The following is a 12,598-nucleotide window of genomic DNA, read 5'->3' on the forward strand; positions in this document are numbered from 1 at the left end:
GGGAGTGCAATGACGTTTGGCTTCTAAACATATGTCTTGGTGCTGGTACTGCCATTTATTCTGTATAATTATTAGGAATACCCATCTTTGTTCTGCCACCCAAAATGCTGTGGTTCAATCATCACCCTATTGTAGCTTCAGGTTTTCATGGGTTGGGAACAAAAACATCTAGATGCTCCCTCAAGTACAAGGCTAAGCACTCCCGTGTTCCTTTTCAGCAGCTTTGGTTTTCACAGGATAAGTTACACAGTCTACATTTCCTTCTCACTGAGCTTGACTCTCCATGTTGCAAATAGTCATGCCACAGCAAGCATGTAGGCTAGAATGTGAGCAAAACATTCTGCAGATCAGTGTTATACCTGATGGCTTGCCAGTCATGTGGGTAACAACTCCAGTGGCTTGCATTCACTACACATGTCTGCTCCTCTATAAAAGACATTCAGTAAGGAGGCTTTCTGGAATCAGTTAATGAACACTGACTTTAATGAATAGCTCCTGCCTGAGAATGGTAATAAAAACTCCTGAATGTTTAAACTATTTTATACCTGCAAGTACTTTCATTGAAGTATGTTATTGTGGTGAAATAATGACAAAGTTTATTTTTTGTTCTTTGAAATGAACACATCAGTGATTATTTTTACATTGGTAGGAGTGAATCCACCCTAAAGCGACCTGGTAAAACCTGTAGAATCTCTCCTTGCCTTTTTAAAGATAAGCAATAAAAATGTTTAGGGTATCAGAGAGGCTTCACCCAGCAACTAATGGAAACAGACCCAGAGACCCACAGGCAAACAGTAGGTGGAGCTTGAGGAATCCTGCAGAAAAGGGGGAGAAAGAATTGTAGAAGCAGAGGGGTCAAGGACACCACAAGAAATCTCACAGAATCAACTAACCTGGGCTCATAGGGGCTCACAGAGACTGAACCAAAAACCAGGGAGCCTGCATGGGACTGACCTAGGCACTCAACATACATATATACATACATACATACATACATACATACATACATACATACATACATACATACATGTGTGACAGTTGTGTAGCTCAGTTCTCTTATGGGACTCCTAACAGTGGGAACAGTGGTTGTCTCTGACTCGTTTACTGGCTTTGGGGACCCTACTCCCCATACTGGGTTGCCTTGTCTAGCCTTAATAGATGAGGAAGTGCTTAGTCTTATTACAACTTGATATGTCATGTTTTGTTGATATCCATGTGAAACCTGCCCTTCCCTGAACAGAATGGGAGGAGGAACTGATTGGGGGGAAGTGGGAACAGAGTGGTAGTGGGGAGGGAGACTGAGGGAGAGGAGGGAGGGGAAACTATGATAAGGATGTAAAATAAATAAATAAATAAATAAATAAATAAATACAAAAAGTGTATTGGAACAGTAGACATGATCAATATAAGAATATGTTGGCCCAACTCCCAGGCCTAACAGTTCCATGAATGTGGTTTAAGAACCTAAGGCTATGCTATATCCCTGTAAACATTTTATTTAAGGACAGGTTCAAACCATTTGGTCGTAAATGTGGAAGACAGTTTCTTGTAAAGGAAACAAATCCAGCTGTAGGATCATCAGGTGATGGGAATTCGGGGAGGGTGAGTAAATGGCACACTCAAGAACTACCATGTCAAAGTGCAAGGAGGAACAGCTCCCCAACATGGGAATATAGGGCCCACGTTGTCACATGCTCCTTCTTTTTTTAAAAGAAGGTATTTGAATTTTTTATATGATAAATCCATCTTCTTAGTTTTGGTTGGACAAAAATAAGTAAATAAATAAATTAATTAATAACATTATTTGACACTCCAGGACAGGCCTCACACCCATTGAGTGGTTGGCCAATGAAAACTGGACTTGATGGGTTGAAGAGTGAGAGAGAAAGGAGGAATGGAGGAAGAGAAGAAGGGAGGGAGGAAAGGAGGGTGGGATGAAGAAAAGGAGGGATGGGGAAGAGGGAGGGAGGGAAGGAGGGAGGGACAGGGACAGATACAGAGAGCGAAAGCATGAATTTGGGGAGGGGGTATCTGGGAAAAGTTTGGAGGAGGGGAATGGATATGATCAAAACACACTAATGAAATTCTCAAAGAATTAACAAAAATGTTATTTTTAAAAAGAAAAATTAAATAGTCAGCATTGTTTGGCACAAAGAAAACAGCCTTGAGCAGATTTGTCTAGAAGGATACAAAGTAGAAGAACCCATTTACTCACATTTTAATGCATTTTTACTACTGGTGTAGTTCTTAAAGCATCAGCTTTAAATTGAATTCAACTTCCTTCCTACAGGGTCAGCATGCCATAATGGGGCAACCTAGGAAATGCCTTAAATCTTTCAATATTTACTTAAAACCTACTTCCCTGTGCTTGGTAAGAACACAAAAAGGAGAACACTGTTTCCAGAGTTCACAGACCGTGAAAAGAACTCTATCAGAAGTTTACAATACTGTGTATTAAATAAAGCCTATCACAGAGATATGTGAAAAGGACACTGGGAGGAGGAGGAAAACATTCCTCCTCCCAGGAGATGGAGAGGGATCTCTTTTAGTGTAACTTTAAACAGTGAGGTACAGATTATTAACCATTTAATAAGACATGCTGAGTAATTCGATTTTCTAATCTAGTGAAAATAGACAGGTATTAAAAGAATTATGCACAGCAATATGGTCATACTGGTTTTGCTTTTTATTAGTAGTATACTGGCACCAGTGTGACATAAGATCTTCAGGCAGCAGAGCAGACAGTAAAGATCCACAAGACAATGATTTAAGTAATTCAGTCCATTAAGAAGCAGCAAAGATATGAAGCAAGGCTTCTTGGTGGGAAAAATGTTATGGCTATAGAAGCTCCATTTTATTCCAGGCATCCATGTTGGTACCCACCAGTCATTTGTCTCTGACTCCAGTCCCTAGAAGATAAGTTCCCAGTAACCCTGACTCAGTGACTCCCACCCAAAAATGTATAGCCTATTTGTTATGATACTAACTGCTTTTGTTATGACTAACTGCTTTTGTTTTTTTGTTTGTTTGTTTGTTTGTTTTGGTTGTTTTTTTGTTTTGCTTTGTTTTGGGGTTTTTTGTTTGTTTGTTTGTTTTGTTTTTTTTTTTTTTGGTTCTGTAACTTGCTTATGCAGATACCCAAAGATTGTTTTGAGTTGCTTTAACCACTTAACTTGGCAGAACAGAACAGGTTTTGCTTGCTTGTGAAGGTCTTTGTGTAGTTTTCCCCTTTAAAGTCCTTTCCTGTACCCCTCCTTCGTGGCAATCTCAAATTTGGCTCAGAGATTGTTTGTCCTGATACCAACTAATCAATAAATCTTTTAATTATATTTGGATGGAGTCTATGATCTTTCCCTTGGGTTCACAAACTCCATAACAATGGCTAGAGAGCAGACATCAAAGACCTGGTGACTGGCTTATAGCAGGAGTTAATGGTGGCACGAGAGAGAGGAGAGTGCAGAATGTCAAATAGGACCCTCTCTAAGAAAAAGCTGAGTGCAAAAGCAAGCAGGAGACTCAGGAGCCAGGATACTCGAGGTCAAATGTCCTTTCACACTTACTTTCTGTGTGGCTTCAGGCAACTTTCTTACCCCCTCTAAACCTCTTTGGTATATATGCCAAGAGATCTCTTGACAATGTTGTACATTTGTACCTAAAAGGTTTTTTTTATTATTACTTACTGTAATTCTGGTTGGGATAGTGATATTATCTAGTGTGTTTGTTTTAGAAGACCAAATGTTCCGTTTTGTAGTACTTTTAGGTTGGTTCCATAGTGATAGTGTGAGCAGTCTGCAAACGGTGTGTTTTTAGAACCATCTAGGTTAGTGTCAACTAATATATGCCTCTCAGGTTGAAAAGAAAGCGTCTGTAGCATAGTGATAGTGTTAGAGTCCAGTATGCAGATGAAGTTGTCTACAGTGCTTTGAGCTGGGGCCAGGGTTTAACTCTCTAAGATAATGGTGTCTTATAAACATCTCTAAGATGCTTGGTAGGAAGTAGAGGAGGCAAAGTCTACAGAGGTTCATTAGGTGAGAAGGCCTGATAAATAGGACAAAAAAAAGAAAGAAAGAAACAAGAAACAGAAGAAAAGGGTTCCTAAAAACAGTCCACAGGAAGGACTGTGACAGAGGAGCCAGGTGTATGACTAACATCTATCTCACAGAAAGTCTTTAATAAAACAATTTAACATGACTGTGGTATTTCTCAAGATACTTCACATTATCTTGATTTTTGACTCCACTTCTAGAAACAGAAAGAAAAATAATTTCTAGGTGGAATCATATCACTCTTCAGGATGTATAGGGTAAAAGACATTGAATTCAGAAATACCTTATAATTGGACTGTGTTAAATGACTTAAAGACTGCTGTATGTCAGTAAAGTCCAAAGGGATCTGTTTGTAACACTACTTCATAAGACAAAAGCAAACTTCATTACTCCCTTCTTCTAATCTCCCTAGAGACATTTCGGACAACAAGCATCAGCACCCAGCAGATACGAAATCTGTCTGCATGGCCTCCTTGATGTGCTTTTCTGCTCACTTCTGCTTTGACTCTAAAACTTCAGGGATGAAACTTCAACACAGACCTCATTTGAAGAGAAAGGCACTGAGACTTTTCTAAAGAGATGTCTCCTATTACAAATAACATTGGTGTTAGAAAGTCTGATGGTTTTGGCAGTATAGAGTATATAGTGCAAATGTCGAGCATGTTGGCTTTGGACTCAAGTCCTGACCCCACCATATTAAGCCTCCATTTCCTTCCATGGAAAGATTGATGTTAACTCTGGATTCTTTTAAATACTGGGTCCCTAACAAGACATGGTGGGTTCATAATATTTTACCTTTGAACTATTCAGAGTAGAAAAGATTGAAAAAGACTGAGAAATGCATTTGTAAAATGTCCTTTGAAGAAGAGTTCATCTTTTCTTACAACACAAAAAGCATTTACATTCTTCCTAGCAGTGTAACTGTCCATTTACAAGAGACAGAGAAGCCTGATCCATACTCCTCATGGTATCAGAGCTGAGTAAGCTTTCTGTTCTTCACCAGCTGGGCACTTACCCATGCACTCCTTCCTAATCAATGTAACACACGACTCATTACACCGAGTCACTCAAAAGCTAAACAAAGCTAACTATCAAAGACTTACATAGAAGCCATATCCAAATGATGAGTCCCCAAATGTTCTTGGTCACTTGGTGTTTTTCAAAAATAAAAAGACAAGTACTGCTAAAGTCATAATTACTCCTCTTTCTTTTTACATTAAATATCTGCAAAATAAATTTATGAGATACGGTGAAACTATCCAGTCTGGAAGGGGAAACCTGTTTTAAGTCCATCACCCAAGTTTTCAAGTGATGTGGTGTTTCATCTGGAATTCAAAATCAAATATAAAAAAGCCTAGAGATGTCATAACCTGTTATTAACTTTGCATTTTTTAAAGATTACTATGCTTTGCTGTAAGCAAAATGGTCATTAAAACTACAACACAGAGTTAAGCAGTAAAGTTGGACCCCATAAAGTATGATAGCATTGTAGTTCTTAAAGGCCCCTGTGCAGATGTTACTAATCAGCCTGAAAACACAAATACCCAAACCAGTTTGTTCCAGCTACAGAATAATTTCATTAAAAGCACGCTTATAATTGAACAGAATAAATAATAGTTAAAGCCAGGGAGGTAGTGAGACCTCATGGAAATACAATACCAATGAGTCTTTGCCAAGAAAACTATTCCAAAGTTTTAAAGCTGGCAAGTCCAGAAATCAGTTCCTTTCCAGGTCACAGGTAGAAAATTATTACCTGAATTAGCCAAAACCTGTGTGAACTTACCTTTAGGGAACACACACACACACACACACACACACACACACACACACACACACACACACACATACACACCATCTATCAACCCAAAACATCTTTTTTTTTTCTTTAATTTGTTCTGGGAAAGTTAGAAGTCGGATTTCTTCCCATGTTACATTTCTCACTGAGACACAAATGTTGCAGGAAATGCACTGCAGAAGTAAACAGATACACGCAGCCTACACACACTCTGAGGACGTAAGATTCTCTTTGCAAATAGTGATCTTGGCAGTAAGCCTTCTTTATGTACTAAGAGCTTTGTTCCCTGCTTACAGCAAGTCCCAGGGCTACAGCAGGTAAGTGTGTGGTGCTAATTAGGCTCAGAGGTGATTTGTGTTCAAAACAGGAAAATCTTTATAGCTTGATTCGATGAAGGTAGGAAATTATGTCAGCACAGTTTAATTATAAGAGCTCATTTTTCCACAGTTACTGATCTTTTACTCTGAATCAGTATAAACTTTAACATTGCAAAATATGTAAATCCATTCAAGGGTTGGTGCTTAATTGCTTAATTCTTAGCCCTCCCCCCCAAAAGCAAGTAATTTTAAAAGCAATTAGGAAAGTCTTACACAGAAACATCTACTCTGCTTATTTTCCTAACACTAATATCCATTTTTATTAAAAGTCTGTTTCATTAGCTAGACTGTCATGACTAGATCATAATCCCCACCCAAGAAGTAAAGCAACATGCACTCTGCATAAAACTGTAAACTCAAATGCAACACTTACCTTGTGTCACCTGTTGAACTGCCAGCATTATCCCAGATACAGTGTCTGGAAGCAGGTTTTCCCTCAGGTTGTACTGTGGAGCCCATTCCAAAATAGGTAGGCGCCTCTTACACCACTGTTTAATGTCTTCCCAGTGTGGGGTGTGCATCTTGCCCCACAGAACACTTTTCTTTTTCCTCTTTGCTCCTGTCATTTTTCGGAGCCCCTCCTGTGGTAGTCAACTTCTTCAGACAGGGGAAAAAAATTAAAAAATAAATAAACGTTGTTGAACACCTCCTTTCAAAGCCAGGCTCCAATCTGTCTGTGGTTTACAATGTCAAAGCTATCCAGAAAATAATAAGTGGGAGAGGGAGAGAGAAAAGAGGAGAGAGGAGAGAGAGAGAGACAGAGCGAGAGAGATTGCAAAAACATAAATGGATGCAACTGAGCTGTATGCCTTACTACGGTTCAGCTACTTGTTCTAGATAAAAATTATAGACCCAAACCTTGAATTCTTATCTGAATAAAGAAATGATTCCTGCTAAAGTAATACTTTTCTGATCTTGGAAAAGTAATGGGTTCAGTGGTGAGATGGTTACAGCTCCCTTGCCAGTAATTCCCTTTATATTCACTGTCGTCTTATGTTTTTGGCTGCATTCCCAATGGTTAATGAGGTAGTTCTGGGCGTGTGTTGGAAGTGGGCGGGACTATGCTAATGAAACCAGGAAGCATCTAGCCAGCCCAGTGTCTCCCTACAAGCTAAAGCAGTCATGATGGCCAGAGGGATCTGCTGTACAGAATACGCTCAGAAACTGCAGCCATACTTCTTCGAGGTGTATATTTTCAACATGTCTATAAATTGCCAATTCCACAAAAGTCAGAAACATGATAGGGGACTACATGAATCCTTGTCATTTTATTCTCTGGGACACCAAGTTTTCATTCATACAAAAAAAAAAAAAAAAAGCCACTGTGCCATCTGAGAGAGACTAGCTAGTTCATATAAACAAACTGAAATTTCATCTCCTGGGCTAAAGAAATAAGTACCACAATGAGCAAATAGTTGTGGCTGGAGTTTATTTTTCTTCCTGTCTCTGATCATTCATTTTTCACTGATTGTTTCTCTAAGTTTTTAATTAACATACTTATGTCGTTGTAAGTAAAAATTTATTGAAGAATTTAGTATCATTAAAACTATTGTTTGAAGTGGCACTCCTTTATGTGTGTGTGTGTGTGTAATACTGTCTTTTGTTGACATAATGCTGAGAGTGTTTTCCTTTTAAGAATGAGTGTTACAATTTATAACAGAATAGACTGTCAAAGATTTTATTGTATTACTGTTTCCCACAGCCTCCAGATCTGTTGGAAATCTGCATTATGATCTGAACCATTGGAATTAACCCAAAACGCCAATATTCTAAGTAAAACTGTGGAGCCAACAGAAAGAAAAGCATTCATGTGGCTTGTTGCCATGCTTTTTAATGTCCATTTGTCCAGAGACTAGACATCAGATGCTGGAAGCTATTAGAACAGGAAGAATTTAGATCAGCGGATTCTCTAAAAGGACCCCTGCTACACTTTCTCCCATTACTTATATTAAGTGGAAGAGCTACTTTATCAGCTTCAAAAATGCAATCCCTTGCTTTGTATGCACTTGTCAATACTTTTTTTAATATTCCACGAATCCTAAATATATAAATAGATGCACAATGCATGGAATGCATGGACTTTTTCTGCATTTTTCTAGTATCACATTATTTGTAACACTTCAGTGCATTTCTAACTCAGTGTCAGGTTAAAGATTTCTAGAGACGGAGTCTCATTAGGATTGAGATGAATCTCAGTGGGATAGTTCTTCCCTAGCATGCATGAGGCCCTAGGTTCAATCCCTAGGAAATAAAAAGAGGGAAAAGGAGAGAGAAGAGGGAATCTCATTCTGAGAGGATGCTGTAAATTTCGGCATTTTAAACTTATTATTTGATTTAAAAATAGCCTCAGAAGACAAATGCAAATCAACACAATAGGACATTTAGGTTGGCTTTCTTTCCTGAGTGGAAATCTCTCCCTTGATTGCACACACTCTACTCAGCATATATGCACAATGAAAGTCAGGAACTATGTATACACACATTGCATATTACTTTCTTAACAAAGAGAAACATGAAATTTAAAAAATTAGGCTATAAATTCAAACCTAGACTGCAAAAACAAAAAAAGAGAAGAAAAATCATTGAAAACTTCACTGAAGCTATTTTATAATTTCCAATTTTTATGTTTCTGTTAAATCCTAGACACAAATAATTCACCTAAACAGGTCTTTTGTGAATAAAAATGAATCTACACAGAACTACCTATATTGTATCAGTGCCAGCAATTGTCCTAAAACATTTCTGCTCTGAAGGAGGTAGAGTTGTATGTAAGATTAGTTCTTAGATGGTTCATCAGACAGTTCCTAAGAGAATAACTCTTTTCTAAAGTTTAAATCTAGAGCTCTACTTCCTTTTTTCCCACTCCTGTGTGCAGACACATTATTTAGAGCCTGCCAAAACCTCACTCCACAGCATGCTATCAGTCTTATTTATAATCATCAGTAGAAAACAAAGAAAGCTTGCTGAAGAATTTCTTCACCCACATGAAATTCTCCAAGTACTTGGCCAGCCCATGAAGTTCAATAAGACTAAGAACATTTATTTGAAAGTTCCAGTGACTAAAGGTAGTTTAATGTTCAGTATCATATACTACCCGTATGGGCCATCTCTTCCCTTAATGTCCAGTGAACACCTATAGCCATCAAAAGATTCTCTGATTGTCTTCCACTTCAGATATGGACCAACAGGAAAGTTCTTCTTCCTGAAACATCATTTTATAACATCATAAACATGTTTAAATTTCTGTCATTTCCAACATTAAACTCAAATTTATTAACAAAAGCAATGTACTTGCGCTTTCAAAATCACTGCTCCAACTAGCTTACCATAAACTCTAATTCAACTTGTACGTATTACACAATCACTGTGGAGGAGGAGGGGAAGGATATAGTAGTTGTCTATACTTATATAATGTTATATATAGTGTTATATAGTGTTATATAGTATATAGTGTTATATAGTGTTATATATAGTGTTGTCTATACTTTAGGACTTTAGGAGATATTTAATGTAGGAAATAGGAAAAGGTATAACTAACGTTCTCCAGGCCAAAAAAAAAAATGGGTAAATTAATACACACGATGAGTAGTATGCTCAGGAACAGGGAGATTTCATTATCACTGGGGGTAAATTCCTCTCATCCTACCCAGACCCTGTGTTCCAGCAAGTAAAAGTTCACAGGCTACCACAGACTGACATCCCTAGTCATGTGCTCTTCTCCTTCACATCTTCAAAATATTTACTAAAATCTTCATCTTCCATGAACTCTCCTGGACCCCCAGCATTCTGGTCAAGCTATACTCAGGTAGCCTTCACAGGTATAGAACTTGAGTCATTTTCATGATATATTATTTTCTTCCTTTACATCTCCCTTATATTATAAATTCATTATGAGTAGGACTTATTCATGTAATTTTCTTTGACTTTCCCCTTATGATTTAGTGGAAGAAACTGTAGACATAGCTTCCACTAGATAATCATGAATGTGGCAGTTTTCCTGAAATGGCTCAAGGATCACTCTATCTGTTGCAGCATAATTGCCCCACTGTGCTCTAAGAGAAGAGGGACAGTATGCGGAGAGAAAACAAGGGGACATAATAGGGAGAAAATATGGGGAGCTTTTGTCTTTACTTGATGATAGATAGAGTTTCTGTCCCACCTGGTTCTACACCCAAATAAACACACAGAGGCTTATATTAATTATAAACTGTTGGCTGATGGCTTAGGCTTCTTCTTGGCTAGCTCTCTCTTAATTATTATCGCATTTCTATTAAACTATTTATTGCCATGAGGCTATGGCTTACCTGTAGTACCCTGGCATGTCACTCCTTCAGCGGCTACATAATGTATCTCCCTCGCCACCCACCCCAAGAACACTTCCTCTCTGTGTTCCTCCTCCCAGCATTCCTAGTCTGGTAGCCCTGCCTATACTTCCTGTCTGGCTACTTGCAAATCAGCATTTATTCACCAAGCAATAAGAGAAACATGTATTCACAGCATACAGAAGGACATCCCCCGTCATTTGCTGGCTTTACTTCTCCTTGCTCTTCAAAATCTAAGAAATGTTCTTTTTTTAACAGAAGTCCTTTTCTTTATATTATAGGATCTAGCTTGTGGAGTGGGAAAAGCCCAAACAGGATGTGCACAAGAGAGGGAGAAGGCACAAGAGGAGAAGGAGAAGGCACAAGAGAGGCAGCCACCCTAGTGGTTTGAGACTTCACAGGGGTGTAGGGTTTGCATTGAGAGTGTTCAAGGCAATCCTGAAGCATTGGGGAACTGGGACAAGCTTGAGTGAGCTCAGAGTCTGTGGGGAAATATTAAGCTGGTTATAAACTGGATCACATTTACTGAGTTCTGAGAGACACAAGTAAAGACTGGCATCTGACTTTTGATTTGGGCATGATGCCTCACCTGTGCAGGGATGGGGGACCTAAAGCATTTATATGTACCCAAGTTGTCCTGGAAATACAGACTTACAAACCATGGATAACATCAGTTTCTAACTCATGTCTCCTACATGAAGTTGATCTATGGCATTTCTAATAAAAACACACTGCATAAGACTTGATCTACAGGGGGAAGGGGAAGGCAGAGATGAAAGCTTTTCTCCATTCACCACACCACACAACAGGCATTGAGATGACTCCACAAAGAGGGGTCAACTTTTCTCATCAATTAAACATGGTATCATCTTCTAATCAAGGCAAATTTTATATAGATTGGCATAGCCCATTTTAACCAAATTGTTTTAATTTTAATGACTAAAGTTAACAAGCTTAGAAAAACAGCCTATTCCAAATTTTGGACCTGACTATTAGAACATTTTTTCCTAATTGGTAAGCCAAGACCCACTCTTTAAGATTTCTACTCTTTGGTCTTCATCCTAACCTCTGTACTAGATTACAGACTCTCAGCTTCCAGACTAATTCATTCAGTGCTACAATTTCTGAAAATAGTTCTTTGTTTTTCCTAGCAGCTGTTCATTTCCTAAATACCATTACACATGTAAGTCAATTGCAGTCCTGAATTCCACAATGTTTTCTCATAACAAACCAACCAGTCCAAAAGTGAGCTCACCAACAGTGAGCAAGATTGATCTCCATAATGTGCTTAACTCACTGTCTTTGATTAACTCACTGCATTTGATTAAATAGAACTTGCCAAGCTCTTCCTTTACCCTCAATTTTTTTTCATTCTGCTGTGACTTTATATATGTGACAATGTTTGATGACAGCCACAATGCTGTAGTAGGGAAAATATAGGCAGATCCCTGGAGGTTTCTGACTAGCGGCCTAGTTTCAAGTTCAGGGAGAGACCCTGTCTAAGGCAGGACACCTGACATTCTCCTTCTGCCAATGCATGCCAAAAAGGCCATGCAGCGTATCTACTAGAACCTGTATTTTAGAATAAAATTTCTTTAGACAGAACTGGGAAGGGGCAAATAATGTTTTTTTAAAATTGTGTCTAAAAGAAACCTTAAGGATTCATATCAAATCAAGTATACTGTCTTCACCAGTCATGAAAATTCAAAATAGAAAAAAGAAGAGAGATTTGCCCAATGATTCCATTAACTCTCCCTCTGGATACATAGCCTCCATTTGGAATGAATAATAATCATAAAGAAAAAAGATATTATTTGGAACTTAATATTTCTCAGAAGGAAAATGAATAAAATATTCCATAAACCCCATATTTCTGAATAAGGGTCAGTCCCTCAACATGAATTTCCCTCACATAATAAGTAGTGTTTGACTTACTTTTAAGGAAAATTCAATCAGTATGAATCTTGCCTCATTAGCACATGAAGTTGAAATAGCACCTTGTGGCCACCCCTAATTACAAGGACTCAAACTGCACTGTAGTCATTTTTATAGCTTTCT

At 38.2% G+C, this 12,598-nt stretch overlaps 1 protein-coding gene across 1 annotated transcript in view; it reads right to left on the minus strand.

The window, feature by feature from the left end:
• Positions 1 to 9,606, minus strand: part of Slc26a7 (solute carrier family 26 member 7) — a 114,675-nt gene extending 105,069 nt beyond the window's left edge. Inside the window, exon 1 of the mRNA XM_035439968.1 lies at positions 6,592 to 9,606. Within this exon, the coding sequence (XP_035295859.1) occupies positions 6,592 to 6,784 (193 nt within the window). The 5' untranslated portion in view covers positions 6,785 to 9,606. The remainder of the gene's footprint in view (positions 1 to 6,591) is intronic.
• Positions 9,607 to 12,598: the final 2,992 nt, after the last annotated feature.

Source organism: Cricetulus griseus, chromosome 2 (genome assembly GCF_003668045.3).
Source record: "Cricetulus griseus strain 17A/GY chromosome 2, alternate assembly CriGri-PICRH-1.0, whole genome shotgun sequence".
NCBI lineage: Eukaryota > Metazoa > Chordata > Mammalia > Rodentia > Cricetidae > Cricetulus > Cricetulus griseus.